Consider the following 23,268-nt stretch of genomic DNA (forward strand, 5'->3'; position numbering starts at 1 on the left):
GAGTGGTGAAACTGTATAGTCAGGCCTGCCCACAGGCACCCATCACAACTATTGGTATTTTTAACTAGCAATACACTTACTGGTAAACTTACTTAATTAGCAATAGTTAAGGCATCACTCTCTAACAGCACTTTTTTTTTTTTTTTTTTTACCACACTGGCCTTTTCCCATCAAAGTAGAGTAACTCAGAGAGAGGAAAACATTCACCCCATTATTCATTCAATAGCTGTCTTGCCAAAAGTGTGTAGATATCACAATTAAAATTACCTTACATACTGACACAAAATGCTAAACCCTGCTTAACAACACTTGTTTTACATACTTTATTTTGCTATTTTTCTTTAATCATCATATGTGAACCTAGTTAGCTAATTACCACTAGCCAACAAAATTTAACTTTTTATCCAGTTCAGAAACCAAATTGATTGTTTTAAGCTAACTCCGATATGCTGATCACAAATTGGAGCTTGTCTAGTCCCTATCATGTAAGTTTTTTTTTTTTTTAAATCTCATAATCAATATTTTGGGTATTTCAGGTTGAACAACCATGTAATATATTTTACCTAACAATGACAAGTATTATATTATGCATAGATATTAAGTGTGGTGCATGCCATGACAAAAACTAATCTTTCTTAATGTAAATTCATTACATGTAAGCATAACAAAAATAACAAAATTTCCAGTCATAGAAACATATTTACATCACAGTTATCAGGCTTTTTTGCTTGTGTTCAGTATTACTCTCCTGCACTAGTGTCCAGCAGTAGTCAGCCATCAAACTAATCATCAGGTTTCCACGATATCTTTCTCCACAATGGTTATGTCTTGGTGAAATTGTTCTCCATGGGGTTCAATTTCAGAGAAACTGTAAGTGTTAGAGCAAAACCAAGTTTGGATTTGAATTCAGCCTCCCAAAATTAGTTAGAAACACATTTTTAAACATGATGCAAAACCTTTGTTGGCCGGTGTTCCTATTATTTTCCTAGAGCATAACATTCAGTACTAACCAGGTCGCTCATGCAGGGTGTACACTTAACTCTAATTCTTTAAATCAAGCAACTACTTAAAATGAATATTTAAGAATCCAGATATGGTAAAACAGCAGGTCTTATATAGAGATGTCATAGAAAAAATGAGAATACAATGAAAAGGCAAAGATAATAACCTGACTGAACACTTTCCAATAAACATTGAGAGAGTGAGAGAGAGATAGAGAGAGAAATATAGAGATAGAGAGAGAGACAGAGACAGACAGAGATAGAGACAAATAGAGAGAGAGAGAGAGAGAGAGAGAGAGAGAGAGAGAGAGAGAGAGAGAGAGAGAGAGAGAGAGAGAGAGAGAGAGAGAGAGAGAGAGAGAGAGAGAGAGAGAGAGAGAGAGAAAGAGAGAGAAAGAGAGAAAGAGAAAGAGAGAAAGAGAGAGAGAAAGAGAGAGAGAGAGAAAGAGAGAGAGAAAGAGAGAAAGAGAGAAAGAGAAAGAGAGAGAGAAAGAGAGAGAGATCAGCATCCTGTCGGCCAACATTAGAGGTTTCATTACTAATGTTGGAGAGCTCACACATAGTTTTGTGAACACTCGGCGTCCCGACATGATAGCTGTTGTTGAAACATTTTTGGATGACAGGACTCCAGAAAATTTTGCAAGAATTGCTGGCTACACCTCATGGATGAGAAGAGACAGGCAAGGGCAAGGAGGAGGTGTTGCTGTGTGCTTCTCTAAAAGTGTTCATGCCCAGCACATTGATGTTGCCACCCCTACACATCTTGAAATGATGTTCTTCAAGCTCTGTATAAACACTAGTACCTCTGTACTAGCATGTGCAATGTACAGACCTCAGTGGCAACATGCAGACCCCATCAACTTCCTAATGGAAAATAATGACTCCCTTCTGCTACAACACAACTGTCAACATATTATAATTGTTGGTGACCTCAACCAGCACCTTATACAGAGGGACTTTGATGACCTTCTTGCAGTGTTTGACATGAGAAACTTTGTTGATTTCCCTACTCATAACTCTGGCTCCTCCCTTGACCCAGTAGTGAGTGATCTGGCAGAAGGCATAGTCACTTGTCAACCCCTCGGCTACGTTGGATCGTCTGACCACAAGGCTGTTTTTACGACACTTAAGATCCCAACAGAACGAGGTGAGGAGTCCACACGCACAACCTGGCTATGGGAAAGAGGTAATTGGCCAGCCCTTTGCTCTGAGCTCGCCACCACCGATTGGAATGCTCTTCTCCAAGGGGATGTTGACAACCGAGTGAAAGCCTTCACTGGGCACATCCTTAATCTACAACAAGAACACATTCCTCACGGCAATATGTGACGAAGCCTACAGATCAGCCTTGGTTTGGCTTTCGTTGTAGAGAGGCTGCTACTGCTAAGTACAAAGCATGGCGAAGGTATAAGAGACATCCTACCACCTATAACAGGAACTTGCACATGCAAGCCTGTAGGCATATGGGTGATGTTCAAAAGTGGGCCATTGCTAAATGGGAGGTGGACACTAAAAGAAAGCTAGCATCAGGTAGGGTAGGCTATAAAACCTGGTGGTCCCTGGTCAAGGACAGACAAGGTTATCTGCCTGATGAACTTATTCCACCTCTAAATCGACAGGATGGGACCACCTCTACTAGTAGTCAAGAGAAGGCGGACCTCTTTGCTGAACACTTTGCTACCAAAATGCAAGTTCCTGATCCAGCAAGGAACCCTCCTTGGCTAGCTGCAAGAACTGTGTCAAAACTGTCAGTGGTGACAATAAGGCAGGAGGAGGTGCACTTCCTTCTTAAATTGCTTGACCAAGAAAAGGCTGTGGGCCCAGACAAGTTGAGCCCAAGATTGTTGAGAAGATGTGCAGACCAGCTAGCAGCACCTCTAACTCGCATCTTTCAGCACTGCCTAGTACAGTGTAAATGGCCCTCTCTATGGAAAGAGGCAAATGTAGTCCCTGTTCACAAAAAGAAGAACAGAGCAGAAATCAGCAACTACAGACCAGTGTCACTCCTGTCAATCACTGGTAAGATCCTTGAGACAATAATCTCAAGACAAATGACAGTTTTTTGACTACCACTCACTACTTTGTGATCGTCAATATGGCTTCAGGAAAGGTTACTCTGCTGCTGATCTGTTATTAAACCTCTCCACTAAGTGGCACCAGCCACTGGATGAATCCAAAGTCAGCTGTGTGGTAGCACTGGACATTGCTGGCGCTTTCGACCGGGTGTGGCACCAGGGCCTCTTAGCAAAACTTCAAGCACTGGGAATTGCAGGCTCTACGCTATGTCTCCTTAGTGATTACCTTCATGGTAGATCTCTAAGTGTAGTTCTCAATAGAACGGAATCAACAAGACATCCTATTGGGGCAAGTGTTCCACAAGGAAGCGTGCTGGGTCCATTGTTATGGAATGTCTACTTCAACGACCTTCTTCATCTCATCCCAGAATCAAATGCATATGCAGACGACTGTACACTGACATTCACTTATCCAAGAGAAGAAATGCCAGCTGCTCTAAGCTACATCAATCACCAGCTGAGAGCTATATCAGCTTGGGGAAATAGATGGCAGGTAACATTTGCACCTGAGAAAACGCAAATGATAATCGTCTCTAGGCACCATGATGGTAATGCTGGTGCAGTAGTAAGGATGAATGGGAGGGTGTTGGCACCTGGAGAAGTTGATATCCTTGGGGTGAAATTTGACTCCAAACTAATCATGAAGAACCATGTTGTAAATCTTGCAAACAAGGCAGCCAGGAAGCTTACAGCACTTCGCCGTATCTCACATCTGCTTGACAGTAGGGGTTGCAAGATCCTGTACGAGGCACAAGTATGTTCACACCTTGAGTATGCTCCACTTTCTTGGTTTGCCTGCCCCCCCTCTCATCTGCGACTGCTTGACAGAGTAGAGAACAGAGCAAGACGTCTCATCTCTCGCCTGGACCCATCTTGGATAGATCTGTCATTTCAGCAGAGCCTTCAACATAGGAGGGATGTGGGTGGCCTTACTGTTATGTACAAGGCCAATATTGTCAAAATACCACACTTGGATCCACTTCGAGGACAGCATGAAACAAGCTTTTATGCCATAAGACGGGCAGAAAGCAGCAACTTCACTCTGGCTGTACCCTTCTCCAGAACATCACTCCATCTGAGATCATACATACCCAGGATGACTCGAGTATGGAACACATTCGTACAGCATAATGATGTCAACGAGATAAAGTCAGTTGATCAAATGAAAATGCTGGCCCACAGATGGCTCCAACTTCATCCTGTTTCCTACTTGTATGTCTCATAACAATAAAAATGCTTTCAAATGAGCTGATGTAGGTAACAGCTCTTAGCTTGCCAATAAAGTTAGGGATCCTTAACCTGTAAATAGCTTGTCAATAAAGCTAGGGATCCTTAACCTTGTCAAACCCTGTGTAAAAAAAAAAAAGAGAAAAAGAGAGAGAGAGAGAGAGAGAGAGAGAGAGAGAAAGAGAGAAAGAAAGAGAGAAAGAAAGAGAGAAAGAAAGAGAAAGAGAAAGAAAGAGAGAAAGAGAGAAAGAAAGAAAAAGAAAGAGAGAAAGAGAGAAAGAGAAAGAAAGAGAAAGAAAGAGAAAGAGAGAAAGAAAGAGAGAAAGATAGGTTAAGCTGCAAGGCTTCACACAATTATACTGCACCAATAAATGAAGCAAAAATCATCTTTTAATTCTCTACACTCACTCACTCACTCACTCACACACATGCATGCATGTGCGTGCGTACACATGCACACACACACATTTTTTTTTATAAATAGAAGTGGTAACTCATGACTGAGCTTGGGAAAAGGGAGTTGGTAAAAAAAAAAAAAAACAGTAGGCCAATACACTGTTGTGGCATTTCAACATTTTCAATATGATAATTCTGTCATATCCTTAACAATCTAAAGTTTGTACAAAATCATGATTAAAAAATCAAAATGGCATAGGTTTTGGATGCTGAAAATAAACAGCAATTATATATGCTTAAACAACTAATATAAAGTGCATTCACAACCTATGAAGGCATTATAGTGTTTTTTATATCAAGCAGTTAATAAAAACTACTACTGTTATTTACAAATACAATACATATATACATCTCTACTTATAATAATGTTGGCAAGGCAACTACAGCACCACAGATTACAAGCATTTTCCTTAACATAGTTTTATAAAATCATCCATATTGGAAACTGTATTTCCAATCACAGGAAGCATAGAAAAAGTTTAAAAAATTCATTTAATAACTCTTAGTTAGTCTAGCACCAAGGGAGACAGCTTGGGATGGAATCACTGCATAATACACTGAGTACAAGTCAGCATGACTGAAGAGATAGAGCACCACTGACATCACCACTTAAGCAGTTACTCTGGCAAGCTGAGTGTGTTTGTCAGTAATTCACTCAATTTTGATTGAGTTTATTATTAATACTACAACAATGTGTCCAAGACACAGAGACCTGCATGTGTTGATGAATTAAGCCCATCATATACAAGAACACCTATGAACAATATGTTTTTACACATAAAATAGGAAAGCAGTGTCAAAATCGGATGTTGAGCATGTTTTATAATTTAGTAGAACGTGAGTGTGGTTCTGATGGAACACTCCTGGAGACTGATGCTGAAACATTAGGATCTCCAGGATGAATGGGTAGACCCATGGCCTGACGATGCTGTACCATGTTACGCCAAATACGAAGTTCAACCCCTCCTCTGTTAAACATTTCTAGATTAGCATATGATCAAGTAATGTGTAACTAATCTAACACACACGCTATAATTTAATACACAGATTTTTTCTGCTAAAAATTCTCAAACTGTTCTGCCAAATGTTTTTTTGCTATATATTACACTCTATACTCTAACAATAAATTTACCTACCAAACCATGGAATAGGTGGGGATTGGACGGGAGTTTTAGGGGTCACTTGCCACAAGTTCAATCCCCACCCATTTCATGATTTGTTTGCAATTGTGTTATTATAATTTTGTGGGTAATAAACTTACCTCATTCTCATCCTCCTCAGGTCATCATGTGTCATCCAATTGAGTACATCCTCTTTGGTGTAGTCTTCAGCAAGGAACTAAATATGCAAATATACACAATGGATTAGTATATTCTACCATGAGTGTGAAAATTATCTATATATATCAGGACTGTGTCTGCTAAGATTTTCATTCTGCACATGTGAAAAGCATTACTGTGTCACATTTCATTACCTTGTCAATAACATCACGATCTATCGCTAGAGACTGAAGCCACTTAACTAGCTCCATATCTATGTTCCTTGAGGACACGTGGATCATGGGGACCTCTTGGGGAAATGTGGTTGCCGAGGAGGCAGCACCATCAGGAGTGCTCTTTAAAACAAAATAATTTAGGCTCAGAATTTTGGGCAATTTGTGTTTCATATTAAGTATTTTATTTTTATTTATTATCACACCGGCCGATTCCCACCAAGGCAGGGTGGCCCGAAAAAGAAAAACTTTCACCATCATTCACTCCATCACTGTCTTGCCAGAAGGGTGCTTTACACTACAGTTTTTAAACTGCAACATTAACACCCCTCCTTCAGAGTGCAGGCACTGTACTTCCCATCTCCAGGACTCAAGTCCGGCCTGCCGGTTTCCCTGAATCCCTTCATAAATGTTACTTTGCTCACACTCCAACAGCACGTCAAGTATTAAAAACCATTTGTCTCCATTCACTCCTATCAAACACGCTCACGCATGCCTGCTGGAAGTCCAAGCCCCTCGCACACAAAACCTCCTTTACCCCCTCCCTCCAACCCTTCCTAGGCCGACCCCTACCCCGCCTTCCTTCCACTACAGACTGATACACTCTTGAAGTCATTCTGTTTCGCTCCATTCTCTCTACATGTCCGAACCACCTCAACAACCCTTCCTCAGCCCTCTGGACAACAGTTTTGGTAATCCCGCACCTCCTCCTAACTTCCAAACTAAGAAAATCTGGCTTACATTCAGACCACACATTGCCCTCAGACATGACATCTCCACTGCCTCCAGCCTTCTCCTCGCTGCAACATTCATCACCCACGCTTCACACCCATATAAGAGCGTTGGTAAAACTATACTCTCATACATTCCCCTCTTTGCCTCCAAGGACAAAGTTCTTTGTCTCCACAGACTCCTAAGTGCACCACTCACTCTTTTTCCCTCATCAATTCTATGATTCACCTCATCTTTCATAGACCCATCCGCTGACACGTCCACTCCCAAATATCTGAATACGTTCACCTCCTCCATACTCTCTCCCTCCAATCTGATATTCAATCTTTCATCACCTAATCTTTTTGTTATCCTCATAACCTTACTCTTTCCTGTATTCACCTTTAATTTTCTTCTTTTGCACACCCTACCAAATTCATCCACCAATCTCTGCAACTTCTCTTCAGAATCTCCCAAGAGCACAGTGTCATCAGCAAAGAGCAGCTGTGACAACTCCCACTTTGTGTGTGATTCTTTATCTTTTAACTCCACGCCTCTTGCCAAGACCCTCGCATTTACTTCTCTTACAACCCCATCTATAAATATATTAAACAACCACGGTGACATCACACATCCTTGTCTAAGGCCTACTTTTACTGGGAAAAAATTTCCCTCTTTCCTACATACTCTAACTTGAGCCTCACTATCCTCGTAAAAACTCTTCACTGCTTTCAGTAACCTACCTCCTACACCATACACTTGCAACATCTGCCACATTGCCCCCCTATCCACCCTGTCATACGCCTTTTCCAAATCCATAAATGCCACAAAGACCTCTTTAGCCTTATCTAAATACTGTTCACTTATATGTTTCACTGTAAACACCTGGTCCACACACCCCCTACCTTTCCTAAAGCCTCCTTGTTCATCTGCTATCCTATTCTCCGTCTTACTCTTAATTCTTTCAATTATAACTCTACCATACACTTTACCAGGTACACTCAACAGACTTATCCCCCTATAATTTTTGCACTCTCTTTTATCCCCTTTGCCTTTATACAAAGGAACTATGCATGCTCTCTGCCAATCCCTAGGTACCTTACCCTCTTCCATACATTTATTAAATAATTGCACCAACCACTCCAAAACTATATCCCCACCTGCTTTTAACATTTCTATCTTTATCCCATCAATCCCGGCTGCCTTACCCCCTTTCATTTTACCTACTGCCTCACGAACTTCCCCCACACTCACAACTGGCTCTTCCTCACTCCTACAAGATGTTATTCCTCCTTGCCCTATACACGAAATCACAGCTTCCCTATCTTCATCAACATTTAACAATTCCTCAAAATATTCCTTCCATCTTCCCAATACCTCTAACTCTCCATTTAATAACTCTCCTCTCCTATTTTTAACTGACAAATCCACTTGTTCTCTAGGCTTTCTTAACTTGTTAATCTCACTCCAAAACTTTTTCTTATTTTCAACAAAATTTGTTGATAACATCTCACCCACTCTCTCATTTGCTCTCTTTTTACATTGCTTCACCACTCTCTTAACTTCTCTCTTTTTCTCCATATACTCTTCCCTCCTTGCATCACTTCTACTTTGTAAAAACTTCTCATATGCTAACTTTTTCTCCCTTACTACTCTCTTCACATCATCATTCCACCAATCGCTCCTCTTCCCTCCTGCACCCACTTTCCTGTAACCACAAACTTCTGCTGAACACTCTAACACTACATTTTTAAACCTACCCCATACCTCTTCGACCCCATTGCCTATGCTCTCATTAGCCCATCTATCCTCCAATAGCTGTTTATATCTTACCCTAACTGCCTCCTCTTTTAGTTTATAAACCTTCACCTCTCTCTTCCCTGATGCTTCTATTCTCCTTGTATCCCATCTACCTTTTACTCTCAGTGTAGCTACAACTAGAAAGTGATCTGATATATCTGTGGCCCCTCTATAAACATATACATCCTGAAGTCTACTCAACAGTCTTTTATCTACCAATACATAATCCAACAAACTACTGTCATTTCGCCCTACATCATATCGTGTATACTTATTTATCCTCTTTTTCTTAAAATATGTATTACCTATAACTAAACCCCTTTCTATACAAAGTTCAATCAAAGGGCTCCCATTATCATTTACACCTGGCACCCCAAACTTACCTACCACACCCTCTCTAAAAGTTTCTCCTACTTTAGCATTCAAGTCCCCTACCACAATTACTCTCTCACTTGGTTCAAAGGCTCCTATACATTCACTTAACATCTCCCAAAATCTCTCTCTCTCCTCTGCATTCCTCTCTTCTCCAGGTGCATACACGCTTATTATGACCCACTTCTCGCATCCAACCTTTACTTTAATCCACATAATTCTTGAATTTACACATTCATATTCTCTTTTCTCCTTCCATAACCTTTACTTTAATCCACATAATTCTTGAATTTACACATTCATATTCTCTTTTCTCCTTCCAAAACCTGAGGCCAGCCATAAGTAAATTTTGGATTAACCACAGTAATTAAGGACTACAAAAGCTGGAATGCAATAGATAAATAAAGGCTTGAGTATAAGAGACCCCCATCCCTTTTCATATAATGTTTTTCATTTTTTTTTTTTTTAAGAAAGGAAACAGAATATGGCCCAAGTCTTTTACTTCTCAGATAAGATGGTGCTCTCACTCAATATTATGCAAAATATATGAACTTTCTACACCCGAAATATAAAGCTAACACAATCCTGAAAAACACAAAACATGGAAAAGGTTGTGATATAAGGTTTTACCTTATATCACAACTGAAGAGATTTAGTAATACTATGTAGCATAACTTTATATGAGGAAAAATGCCCTCTGTAAAATGTTAATACAGTAGTGTAAATGCACACGACAGTAAGTGCTCTAGATTGTGAAGCCATAATTTTATGAAATTCTATGGTAACAACATTAACTCATTACCCAAGGTAGAAAATTTCAAGTAAGAAGATAGTGCGTAAAGATTGATTGCTTTATTATTTGTCGTTTGGAGTGATCTGAACTGTCATATCTGCGTGCCTCTGCAAATGGGAGACAGCCTACAAGTTAAAAAAAAAATTTTAACTTTTTACAGTACAATGTCTACTTGAAACTATTATCAGACAAGAGTTTAACAAATAGCAATATATATACAGTGGACCCCAGGTTAACGATATTTTTTCATTCCAGAAGTATGTTCAGGTGCCAGTACTGACCGAATTTGTTCCCATAAGGAATATTGTGAAGTAGATTAGTCCATTTCAGACCCCCAAACATACAAGTACAAATGCACTTACATAAATATACTTATATAATTGGTCGCATTGGGAGGTGATCGTTAAGCGGGGGTCCACTGTATAAGGAATACATGGTACTACAGATGATTTAAGCCACAAACAGTCTGACTGGCCCATAACCGAGCTGCTATTAACAGATGGAGGCTTGAACCTCCATCAGTATTATAACTGAATGACCCATACAAATTTAGTGTATAATGAAATACAGTACAATACAATCCTCACTTCTGTTATAGTGTCAGCACTTGACTCTGATTCTACAGTGCCAAAAGGAGAGTCAAGCTTGTCTGTTTCTCCAGCAGGAGTTTCTTCTGGAGATCTTCCATGGGGGGACTTACTGCCTGAGCTATCACTGCTCTTAATCATCATGCTCTTGTTATTACTAAGCAGGAGTAGAGGTGGTAAAGCAATGCCCAACTGGTCTGCTAGAAACTGACTTTGATCACGACGCTCAGAAATATATATTTTCAACAGTTCGCCATATCGTTTTTCAGACAAGTACAGCTCCTCCAATAACCTGTTGTTAAAATTCAGTGTTAGTAAACAGTTAAAATATACTAGTATTAATTTTGTGATGTGCTTATTTACCAGTCATTCTACATAAAAAAAAAATTGCTAAAGGTGGATTGATTTATGTTACATTTGATACATGACAAACACAGGAGATTGTCTTCTCATTACCAACTTCTCTGAGAATGAAGGCCTCATTCCTCACAAATAATTCACATAAGCTTCCACAAGGATGTACAAACTCAAAACCTGTACTACAGTGAATTTAACAATGTCAGAGAGGAATATGGGTTTAAACTTATGACCCATAGAGTATGATGTAGAGTGTCAGATTGCATCATCCCTCTTTCACAGAAATAGTGGCTGCTTTAATAAGTTTCATGAAGATCTCTGCAACAAACCTAGGTAGTAGGTTGGTAGACAGCAACTGCCCAGGAAGGTACTACCATCCTCCTAAGTGAGTGTAAAATGGAAACCTGTAATTGTTTTACATGATGGTAGGACTGCTGGTGTCTTTTTTTTGTCTCATAAACATGCAAGATTTCAGGTTTATCTTGCTACTTCTACTTACACTTAGGTCACACTACACATACATGTACAAGCATATACAGTGGTCCCCCGCTTTTCATAGTTCCCGGCAATCGTAAAATTCGCCAATCATAGAGGTTTTTTATTTTTATTATCACACTGGCCGATTCCCACCAAGGCAGGGTGGCCCGAAAAAGAAAAACTTTCACCATCATTCACTCCATCACTGTCTTGCCAGAAGGGTGCTTTACACTACAGTTTTTAAACTGCAACATTAACACCCCTCCTTCAGAGTGCAGGCACTGTACTTCCCATCTCCAGGACTCAAGTCCAGCCTGCCGGTTTCCCTGAACCCCTTCATAAATGTTACTTTGCTCACACTCCAACAGCACGTCAAGTATTAAAAACCATTTGTCTCCATTCACTCCTATCAAACACGCTCACGCATGCCTGCTGGAAGTCCAAGCCCCTCGCACACAAAACCTCCTTTATCCCCTCTCTCCAACCTTTCCTAGGCCGACCCCTACCCCGCCTTCCTTCCACTACAGACTGATACACTCTTGAAGTCATTCTGTTTCGCTCCATTCTCTCTACATGTCCGAATCACCTCAACAGCCCTTCCTCAGCCCTCTGGACAACAGTTTTGGTAATCCCGTACCTCAAGCTTCACATCCATATGAGAGTGTTGGTACTACTATACTTTCATACATTCCCTTCTTTGCCTCCAGAGATAACGTTTTTTGACTCCACATATACCTCAACGCACCACTCACCTTTTTTCCCTCATCAATTCTATGATTAACCTCATCCTTCATAAACCCATCCGCCGACACGTCAACTCCCAAGTATCTGAAAATATGTGCATGAATTCCAGGAGTACATAGAGGCTGAAGGACTGAAACCTGAACAAGTGTTCAACTGTGACGAAACAGGCCTCTTTTGGAAGAAAATGCCAAAGAGGACCTTCATTACACAAGAGGAAAAGGCAATGCCAGGACACAAGCCTATGAAAGACAGGCTGACGCTAATGTTCTGTGCTAATGCTAGTGGGGATTTCAAAGTGAAGCCATTACTAGTGTACCATTCTGAAAATCCCAGAGTGTTCAGGAAAAACAATGTTATGAAGAGTAAATTGTGTGTGTTTTGGAAATCTAATAGTAAGGCATGGGTCACGAGGGAAATTTTCGTCGAGTGGTTCAATGAAGTGTTTGGTCCTAGTGTGAAGGAGTATCTCCTGGAAAAGAAATTGGATCTCAAGTGCCTGCTAGTAATGGAGAATGCACCTGCTCATCCTCCAAACTTGGATGACCTAATTTTCGAGGAGTTTGGGTTCATCACAGTAAAGTTCTTGCCCCCGAATACCACTCCTCTCCTCCAACCCATGGACCAGCAGGTTATTGCAAACTTTAAAAAACTCTACACAAAAGCAATGTTTCACAGGTGCTTGACTGTGACCACAGACACTCACTTGACCCTAAGGGAATTTTGGAGAGAACACTTCAGCATCCTCCCCTGCATAACCCTTATAGGTATGGCTTGGGAGGGAGTGACTACCAGGACTTTGAACACTGCCTGGAGAAAATTGTGGCCAGATTGTGTCGACAAGAGGGATTTTGAAGAATTTGGGACTGACCCTAATGAGCCTATATCTGTTGTAAAATCAATTGTGGCACTGGGGAGTTCCATGGGGTTGGATGTGAGTTTGGAGGATGTGGAAGAATTGGTGGAAGACCACAATGAAGAGCTCACCACTGAGGAGCTGCAAGAGCTTCAGCAGGAAGAGCAACACATCGCAGCTCAGAATCTTGCTGCAGAGGAGGAGGAAGAGAGATGGAAGAAGGTGCCTTCTTCAGAAATTTAAGAGATTTTTACTATGTGGGGTAAGATGGAAAGCTTTATGGAGAAACATCACCCTAACAAGGTTGTTGCAAGCCAGGTTGGCAACATGTATAGTGACAAAGTCTTGGGCCATTTTAGGGAAGTGTTAAAGAGACGCCAGAAACAGAGCTCTCTCCACAGTTATTTTGTGAGACAGGACTCCAGTGACTCTCAAGGTGGTTCTAGTGGCATTAAGAAACAGAGAAGAGAAGCAACCCCAGAAAAGCAAATGGTACCTGAGGTGTTGATGGAAGGGGATTCCCCTTCCAAACTATAAACAATCCACTCTCTCTCCTCCAGTCTCCCATACACTAAGAAGAATCTCCAATAAAGGTAAGTGTTATGCTGTTAATGTTTCATTCATCATTTCCCATTGTATTGTTTATGTACTACATGCATATTTCATGTTAAAAAATTTTTTGTTTTAATACTTCTGGGTGTCAGGAATGGATTAATTGTATTTACATATTTCTTATGGGGAAAATTGATTCGTAAATCGTAAATTTCGTTTATAGTAACGGCTCCAGGAACGGATTAATTACGAACAACGAGGGACCACTATATATCCATACATACCACACTGGGTTTTCTTCTATTTTCTTTCTAGTTCTTTTTCTTGTTTATTTCCTCTTATCTCCATGGGGAAGTGGAACAGAATTCTTCCTCCGTAAGCCATGCGTGTTGTAAGAGGCGACTGAAATGCCGGGAGCAAGAGACCAGTAACCCCTTCTCCTGTATATATTACTAAATTTGAAAGGAGAAACTTTCGTTTTTCCTTTTGGGCCACTCCACCTCGGTGGGATACGGCTGGTATGTTCAAAGAAGATCTTCAACAAAGGCTTTAAACAATGTTTTTAGGATTCAGAAAAGAAACAGCATTACACTCATTTTTTTAAAACAGTAGCCGTCTCCCACCAAGGTAGGGTGATCCAAAAAGAAACTGTCTTACTAGAAGACCACAGACATTATAATTAAAATGACCTGCCAAACGATAACATTCCTACCTCTCATTAAAGGCCTAATATGTATACAATACCAAGGTAGTAGGTTGGTAGGCAGCAACCGCCCAGGGAGGTACTACTGTCCTGCCAAGCGAGTGTAAAACGGAAGCCTGTAATTGTTTTACATTATGGTAGGACTGCTGGCGTCTTTTTTCTATCTCATAAACATGCAAGATTTCAGGTACGTCTTGCTACTACTTCTTACACTTAGGTCACACTACAAATACACGTTCTTCTTCTTTCAACACACCGGCCATATCCCACCGAGGTGGGGTGGCCCAAAAGGAAAAACGAAAGTTTCTCCTTTCAAATTTAGTAATATATACAGAAGGGGTTACTAGCCCCTTGCTCCCGGCATTTCAGTCGCCTCTTACGACACGCATGGCTTATGGAGGAAGAATTCTGTTCCACTTCCCCATGGAGAACAAATACATGTTTTTTTTGTTTGTTTTTTTTCAACAAGTCGGCCGTCTCCCACCGAGGCAGGGTGACCCAAAAAAAGAAAGAAAATCCCCAAAAAGAAAATACTTTCATCATCAATCAACACTTTCACCACACTCACACATTATCACTGTTTTTGCAGAGGTGCTCAGAATACAACAGTTTAGAAGCATATACGTATAAAGATACACAACATATCCCTCCAAACTGCCAATATCCCAAACCCCTCCTTTAAAGTGCAGGCATTGTACTCCCCATTTCCAGGACTCAAGTCCGACAATATGAAAATAACCGGTTTCCCTGAATCCCTTCACTAAATATTACCCTGCTCACACTCCAACAGATCGTCAGGTCCCAAGTACCATTCGTCTCCATTCACTCCTAACACGCTCACACACGCTTGCTGGAAGTCCAAGCCCCTCGCCCACAAAACCTCCTTTACCCCCTCTCTCCAACCCTTTCGAGGACGACCCCTACCCCTACTTTGATCCATTCTCTCTAAATGACCAAACCACCTCAACAACCCCTCTTCTGCCCTCTGACTAATGCTTTTATTAACTCCACACCTTTTCCTAATTTCCACACTCCGAATTTTCTGCATAATATTTACACCACACATTGCCCTTAGACAGGACATCTCCACTGCCTCCAACCATCTTCTCGCTGCTGCATTTACCACCCAAGCCTCACATCCATATAAGAGTGTTGGTACTACTATACTTTCATACATTCCCTTGTTTGCCTCCATAGATAACGTTTTTTGACTCCACATATACCTCAATGCACCACACAAGCATATATATACACACCCCTCTGGGTTTTCTGCTATTTTCTTTATAGTTCTTGTTCTTGTTTATTTCCTCTTATCTCCATGGGGAAGTGGAACAGAATTCTTCCTCCATAAGCCATGTGTGTTGTAAGAGGCGACTGAAATGCCGGGAGCAAGGGGCTAGTAACCCCTTCTCCTGTACAAATTACTAAATTTAAAAAGAAAAACTTTCATTTTTCTTTTTGGGCCACCCTACCTTGGTGGGATACAGCCAGTTTGTTGAAAAAAAAAAATGCAAGGTTTCAGTTATGTCCTGCTACTTCTACTTTCACTTAGGTCACACTACACTTGCATGTACAAGCATATATATACACACCCCTCTGGGTTTTCTTCTATTTTTCTTACTATGTAGTTCTTATCTGTTTATTTCCTCTTATCTCCATGGGGAAGTGGAACAGAATTCTTCCTCTGTAAGCCATGCGTGTCATAAGAGGAAACTAAAATGCTGTGAGCAAGAGGCTAGTAACCCCTTCTCCTGTATGTATTACTAATGTTAAAAGAGAAAATTTTGTTTTTATTTTTGGGCCACCCTGCTTTGGTGGGATATGGCCGGTTTGTTGAAAGAAAGAAGACTGAATCCAATACTCATCTAAATTTTAACAAATAATGAAGCTGACATATCACAGCACAGTCAAAAAATACAGATGTACTGTGAGAAATACACACGATTCTAATCTATCTAGTACTGAATCCATATCACACTAACCGAAGATTCTCAATTCTAGTAGCCTGCAGGCTCTCTTGAAGGTGGTGACAATGTTTGGAGTGATGAAAGTCATGAAGTAGCTTAGCAGACTTTGTGGAATTTATGGTGGAGACCCCCGAAGTGCTGCCTTCCTCAACAAGGTCCCTGGGTCGATCAGGGCCCCCAATGAGTACACCTGCACCTCCATCACCAGGACCAAGCAATATATCTTGCTCTATGGGAATGATGAAACATCTAAATTATTTGGGAAGAATTCTTATCAACATTTAGATATGAAAAGCAAATTAATTTTTTTTTAACACACCAGATGACCTCCATCAAGATATGTTGACCCAAAAGAGGTGTGGGGCCTGCATATTACACATGATAAACTAACAGCAATAACAACATTGCATAATGCAGGTAAAAAAAGTGAATTTAAAACTAATTTGGCATATGCTTACTTCTACTGCTCATCCTAAGGCATATTCACTGAAGATGATGAGTACTGAACTCACCCATAATAAATTTTCCATGGGACAGTTGGTCAAAAAGCAACTAATGCAGTTTGTAAAAAACACAATGAAGTAGTGCTATTTGCAATATATAAATGAAGAGTATTATTTAAAACATTAGAAAAAAACAAAAAAGCATGCAGGATTGACTAAATCATAAGAGAAAAATATGATAATTTAAAGCATTATTTCAGAACAACAAAACTGATTAAAATATTACAAATGCCAGATAAAAAACAAAATATAGAAAAAGTGTTGAAACATAGCATACAAAAATAGAATCAAATGTTCAGTTCAAAATAAGGAAAAGGTGAACTAAAAAGAATGGTAAAAAAAGGTGAAATCCTGGAATGATGAAAAAAAGATGGAAACAGACTAAAAAAGTGGGTCAAGTTAAGAAGTGCCAAAAATTATTCATATTCTTACCCGGTGACAAGACCATTATTGCACAGTGGACAGCACTACGTATTAAGTCATCCAGGGCAAACATCCAGTGTGGCTTGATGCTGTGACTTTTCAGCACTTCATTTACCTGGTTGTTATACATATATGATTTATAATTTTCTTCTCTAAGGAGTTGCATCACATTAACAGTTAAACCTTCCTGACTAGATAACATAATCAAAATTATTTAGTCATTTTAAAAAATCAATAGTCAATAAGTTTCATTTGATTCTATAAACTAACCACAGGCATCTTTCTGAGAAAAGATAAAGAGTCCTCTGAAGTTTTTTAACACACCAGCCATCTCCCATCAAGGTAAGGTGATCCAAAAGAAAAAAAATGCTTAAACCACCACTGTCTTGCCAGAGGCATGCCAATACTACAGTTCAGATGCCCCTTTAAACTGCAATATCCCCACCTTTTCTTCAGAGTGCAGTCACTGTACTTCTCATCTCCAGGACTAAAGTCCAGCTAACCAGTTTCCATGAATCCCTTTATGTTACCTTTCTCATACTCCATCAGCACCCAAATCATAAAAGCCACTTGCCTCCACTCACTCCTGTCTAACATGCTCACACATATCTGTTGTATATTCAAGCCCAGTATACAAAACCTCTGAAGGTCTCCTGAGTAACATACTTACACAATACTTAATCATGTTGAACTCTGGATCCATGAGATTGCACAGTGATCTATCACACAACTTTAGCCAGATTCTAATACAACAAAACTGTAGTGACATCATTAAAATAACTAATACTGTACTGTATGAAGCTTTACTTATAAATCACTCACATAAAGACATTTACAATACGTAAAACATGCATGACACTTACGGCATCTTGAAAGATGTAGAGTGCAAGATTTATTTGGTTGAGTGCCTCCTCAAAATTAACTTCATCCTTCAGGGTAGCAAAGGCTTGTTCAATTGATAGCTTTTTATGTTCTGGAATAAAATCTCGCAGACCAACCATGATGTGAAGGAGGTGTTCCTGAAATAACACAGCTAATGTCATTCACAGTTTCTTATAATTAGTACAGAATATCTTATAGTAGAGCATTGAAAATAATCTTGCATATGTGTAAAATATTTATTACTGACTACAGAAAAAAATGAAAGTAAGTATAATGGCTTAAACAATTAACAACCAACTCACAAATTTAGAGATAAAACTGGACAACATTCTGCTGTGTTCCAGACCATTATTAAATCCTCACTGTAATTTGATAATGATTAAGGGCAGGCAGACTCAAGTGCTATCTAGCTAACAGCTTCAATCTGATGATTAGTTGAGAATATTACGTAGAAATTTCAGGTGCTTAATACTATATATATACACAGAATATACAGGTGCTTCTTGACTTATGATGGGGTTACATTCTGATGAACCAACCATAAGTTGAAAATATCTTAAAATGAATATAATATGCTAAATAAGTAAATAAATAACTACTGTAACTGAATAAGTAAATAAACAAATCATTACTGTAACTAACTAAATACCAGTACTGAAAAGTAAATAAATAAACACAAGTTACAGACTTGCCACCCTCATGCTGGGTAAATATTTCAAGCCTCATCTCCAAAGAAATTGCTTATGCACCATCATAAAATCAAACCATTGTAAGTCAAGGAGCAACCGTGCTTAAAATATTTTCAATAGCATATGTAAAACTAGTTTAAATAAAAACCTGAGTAAGTAGGAGTTTATCAGTGCCCAGCTCATGCTGAAGCCTTTGATACCAGATCTCAGTAATCTTGTGCTGGTCATGTACGAGCACTCGGGTAAGAGTCATGCGGCGCTGAGAATCCTTTTTTAAGAGGTAGAACCCATCTTGCTCCTGTAAGTGTCCATTCCAGTATTTTATCAAAAACTGTTTTCACATGAAAGTAACGTATGAAAATTACTTTAAATATTTCATGTGTGTGATATCTGAAAGAATTTTTATGAACTTTCACCAAGGATCATAAAGAAATATGTAGTACAATCTTCAAAATGCTTCCATTCCCTACTTTTAATTTTTCTCACCTCTTCCGACTTCTGTTCTTCCCTAACACAAACACTCCACATGCTCACGTCTCCTCCCTACCTCTCTAAATCCTTTCTTATCCATATCTTCATTACCTTACTTCTCATTCCTACCACACCTTCCCTCTTCCTCTTTTAGTGACACCAGGCATTATGTTTTCTTTGTTAACCTTTTCACAGCAGTTACCTTAACATCCTGCCCTGTACTGCAAGCTCTCATTAAATGTTTTACATATGTAATACTACCATTTAGGAGAAAGTCATGCGTTTGCTAAATTAAGAAAAAAAAAATGGTCAGATGACATTAGGCCATACTTGTTCTTGCTATACATCATACCATACATGATCATGTCACACAGTACACATATCTCACATGATCATGCCACACATGCTCACGCCACACATTATTAAGTGGTAGCCCTGGCAGCCATTACCCCATCTGTACGAGGAGACTCCACTTCTGGAGAGAGCAGACCACCACTTGATGATCGTCTTGTCATGAGGGCATCACCAAGGTCAGAACCAGTCATTACAGAGCTGTGTACAAAATTACGAAAATATAAATACATAACATAAACATACTGCCACACATTTCTCTAGCCTAAATTAATCCAACAACTTTCTAATTCAACATATAAACACGTAAGAATACAATATAAATACACGCAGATAAATCTGCCTGGTACAGCACAAATGTAAGTTTATATACTATTGTAAACTGTCCAAACACCAAATACAGTAAACCCTGGACTAGTGGGGAGGACTGTCCTAGTGACCCTTATGTCAGACTAATGTTAAAAATTGTAATAATGTTGGTGGAATGCTGACAATATGTTAGGTAAAAGGGCACATGTGCAACTAAAGCGACATTTTACTGTGGGAACGTTTTGCTCTCCAGGAGCCTTGTCAAGCTGTTACAAAGCTCCTGGACAGCGAAACATTGCCAAAATAAAATATTGATTTAGTTGCATGTGTCTTTTTATCTAACAGTATTAAAAATTAGCAAAAAAATAAATAAAAATATCAATGAAGTACTCTACTATATACCTAATCTAGCACTGTAAACAATTAACAAATATACTGAAATATACATTGAAAATGAAGGTGTTCAAAATACAATTTACCCAGTAGGTTTTGCTCATTATTTTAAAAGTCCATTAACACATCTGGCGACGATGTTGCTGAGCAGCCTCACAAAATATTCCTACCTAAGTGAGTATTACTCATGGTGTGAGAATGGAAGGTTTATAACCCTTGTATATTTGGGTATGAGACAGCTTGAGCAACCTGATGCCCAATACAGATTATTATAAATATTCACTAGCATTAACAGAATAATTGCAAAACATATAGTATACAGTCAATAACCCTTTGTGTATAAATTACCAAATGATAAAGAAAAAAAACAACTTTCATTTTTCTTTTTGGGTCACCCTACCTGAGATATCAAAGTCAAAAAATAATTTAAAGGTAATGTGTGGCATAACCCACAGTCCCAACCCCAAAAGATAATGTTCACACTACAATCACAATGCTCTAAAGTTTCTAGTTTTCCCAAAACTGACAAAGTGATGACCTTAATATTACATGAGAGATGCATATTAGGGAAAAGAGAATAATTTAAAAATGCCTTTGCTTTAACTTTATCTACTTAGTATGGGCAGAGGAGTCTTTCAATTATCAACCTGTGGAAGACCTACTCTATCTTGAGGTAGGAAGGCTCTAACAGCTAGTCAATGTTGTGTAGTGAGCACAAAACTGGTTATTCTACATTGTAAAACTTACAAATAAGCCACACTTCTCACCTGCAAGGATGCAGTCGTTTTACAATTATAAGACTAAAAATAACTTTGCAAAGAAACACACTGAAACTCTGGCTATCAAGGACTACTAATACAGTGGTACCTTGAGTTTCGAACAGCTCCCAATTTGAACAATTAAGTAAGTGTATTTTTGTAAGTGCTTTTGTAAGTGTATTTTTGGGGGTCTGAAACAGACTAATCCAATTTACATCATTCCTTATGGGAACAAATTCGTTCGGTATCGGCACTCGAACAGGCTTCCGGAATGAATTAAGTTCGTAACTCAAGGTACCACTGTATTGGTAACCTTCACAACAAATTTGGTTGTACCAAACTTTGTACAACCAAATTTGATACAATCAAATTTTGGTACAACCAAATTTTGGTACAACCAAATTTTGGTACAACCAATTTTGGTACAACCAATTTTGGTACAACCAAATTTAGTTGTACCAAATTTGGTTGCACCAAAAAATTATTTACCGGGTATTATGCTAGAATACTACAGTTCTGCAATAAGGTTCCATGAAAAAGCAAGAACAGGGCTTAAGTGCAAGCGATGCGTAGCTTTGCAACCTCACGCATTTAATACATATTGACATTTACTAGTTTTCATGCTGGCAAGAAAACACCAAAGCATTTATTACTGTCATTTGGAAGAAGGATTATAGCTTAAAATATTACTGGAAATACTATATATGGTATTCAATTGAATAAAGGTCTGTTTATCCAAACATTTTTCAATTACTATGATTACAAAGACATAACATAATATTTGATTAATTACTGTATACTGGAAGCTCAAAATGCACCAGTGAAAATCATGGAAATGTCATTATCAGAATTTATTAATTTATTAATATCAAAATTAAATGACTGCAAGCAAAACCACTTGTGGAATTTTGGGTAGGTTATTTACCTGGAATATGAGAGAGATGAGAGGTATGAGGAGGGGGATGCTGGGGATGCGCTGGGACTCCCAGCTGTGTTGCTTCGCGACCCATAACCATATACCAACTCTAGGCTACAATACAGAGAGGCACCTATCACTAACACGATGCCACTTGGCACACAAGTCTAGATGTAAACAAATGAGGGGTATCACAGTGTACAGATTTGGAGTTAACTTGCAGAATATAAAGTCTAGAGAAATACAGCAGATAAAGATTAGGTAGAAAATTATCCAAGAGGCAATTGTTTATAGTTTTAAGTAAGTAGCAATGTAGATGTAACAGTAGAAAGTCATTAACACTAAAAGGCTTGAGGAAACTCAAAATAATAATAGGAATAATAATAGGATAATAATAGGAAATAATAGGAAGATCAATAAAAGACAGATTAGTTCAAATAAGTAAATTACTTTTATATTCATGAAGAAATAAACCAGTATGGGCCATACAACACTTGGCCAATGGGAGGTAAACAGAGATGATCCAAGAAAAGGAAAGGTAGCTTCAATTCCTCCGATCAAGAGCCCTTCACTGGAATCAAGGTGCCTTCTTCGAAGAAGCAAGCAAAACAAGGTTGAATGTAAGTTATAATGTAACTTTTGCACTAAATTACAGCAATGTGAACAAAATTATTCAAGTCAGAAACGTTACTCAAGGCATTACACACCCAAAAAATAACATCCTAAATTCTCAAGTAAGATAGAACAGTACCTTAGAAGAATATATTATTATCACAAGTCAGACAAAGTAGATCACAACTGGTTTTGGTAACTCATGAAAACATTTCAAAATAGGAGTGATAATATCACAGGTAACATATGACTCTGATGCAAGGCAGACATGACTATCATGTATGGTAATTAGGATACAAGTTTTCTGGACTGGGATATTAGTCTATTCTCAGGAATAAAACTCCTTCATAAATGTATCTTGCTCATGCTACTTATATTATTTCCTGTCCACTAAGGCTAACAACAGTCTGTTAACAATCCTTTCCAGCAAAGCAATATACATGTATTTTATAACCAACTTCAACTTGCAAATACACCCCATATGTGGTTGAAGTAAATGTCAAAAATCTGCAGGCTCATAAACACGTTACACAAACAACGAGACCACTCACCATAATCCATTGTATTAAATAGATAACAACATATGTAATGTGTTCCTCACCTAAACTTGTACTTCACAGTATAACTCTTCCTCTTGATGAACTCCTGAAGTTTCCTAGTAACTGATAAAGCTAACTTATGAAAAACAGAAAAGTCAAATACCTTTCCAAACCTACTTAATGGCATTCAAGATTACGGCCCACTTAGAGGATACGTCCATGCCAAACGTTCACTATCAGATTTAAGTCCAGCGA

General features: G+C 38.9%; 1 protein-coding gene across 3 annotated transcripts in view; it reads right to left on the reverse strand.

Annotated features, from left to right (window-relative positions):
* Positions 1 to 507: 507 nt before the first annotated feature.
* Ask1 (apoptotic signal-regulating kinase 1) overlaps positions 508 to 23,268 on the reverse strand; it is a 50,293-nt gene continuing 27,532 nt past the window's right edge. Inside the window, exons 19-28 of one of the 3 annotated variants that reach the window (XM_070101600.1) lie at positions 21,872 to 21,976; positions 19,585 to 19,687; positions 18,813 to 18,962; positions 17,957 to 18,112; positions 17,103 to 17,208; positions 16,183 to 16,396; positions 10,515 to 10,806; positions 6,234 to 6,374; positions 6,021 to 6,097; positions 508 to 868 (exon numbers count right to left, since the gene is read on the reverse strand). In XM_070101600.1, coding sequence (XP_069957701.1) covers positions 790 to 868; positions 6,021 to 6,097; positions 6,234 to 6,374; positions 10,515 to 10,806; positions 16,183 to 16,396; positions 17,103 to 17,208; positions 17,957 to 18,112; positions 18,813 to 18,962; positions 19,585 to 19,687; positions 21,872 to 21,976 — 1,423 coding nt within the window. In that variant the 3' untranslated portion in view covers positions 508 to 789. Of the gene's footprint in view, positions 869 to 4,164; positions 5,728 to 6,020; positions 6,098 to 6,233; positions 6,375 to 10,514; positions 10,807 to 16,182; positions 16,397 to 17,102; positions 17,209 to 17,956; positions 18,113 to 18,812; positions 18,963 to 19,584; positions 19,688 to 21,871; positions 21,977 to 23,268 lie in introns of those variants that run through there. The other 2 variants (XM_070101599.1, XM_070101601.1) reach the window with 2 other exon arrangements.

Source organism: Cherax quadricarinatus, chromosome 78 (genome assembly GCF_038502225.1).
Source record: "Cherax quadricarinatus isolate ZL_2023a chromosome 78, ASM3850222v1, whole genome shotgun sequence".
Classification (NCBI taxonomy): Eukaryota; Metazoa; Arthropoda; class Malacostraca; order Decapoda; family Parastacidae; genus Cherax; species Cherax quadricarinatus.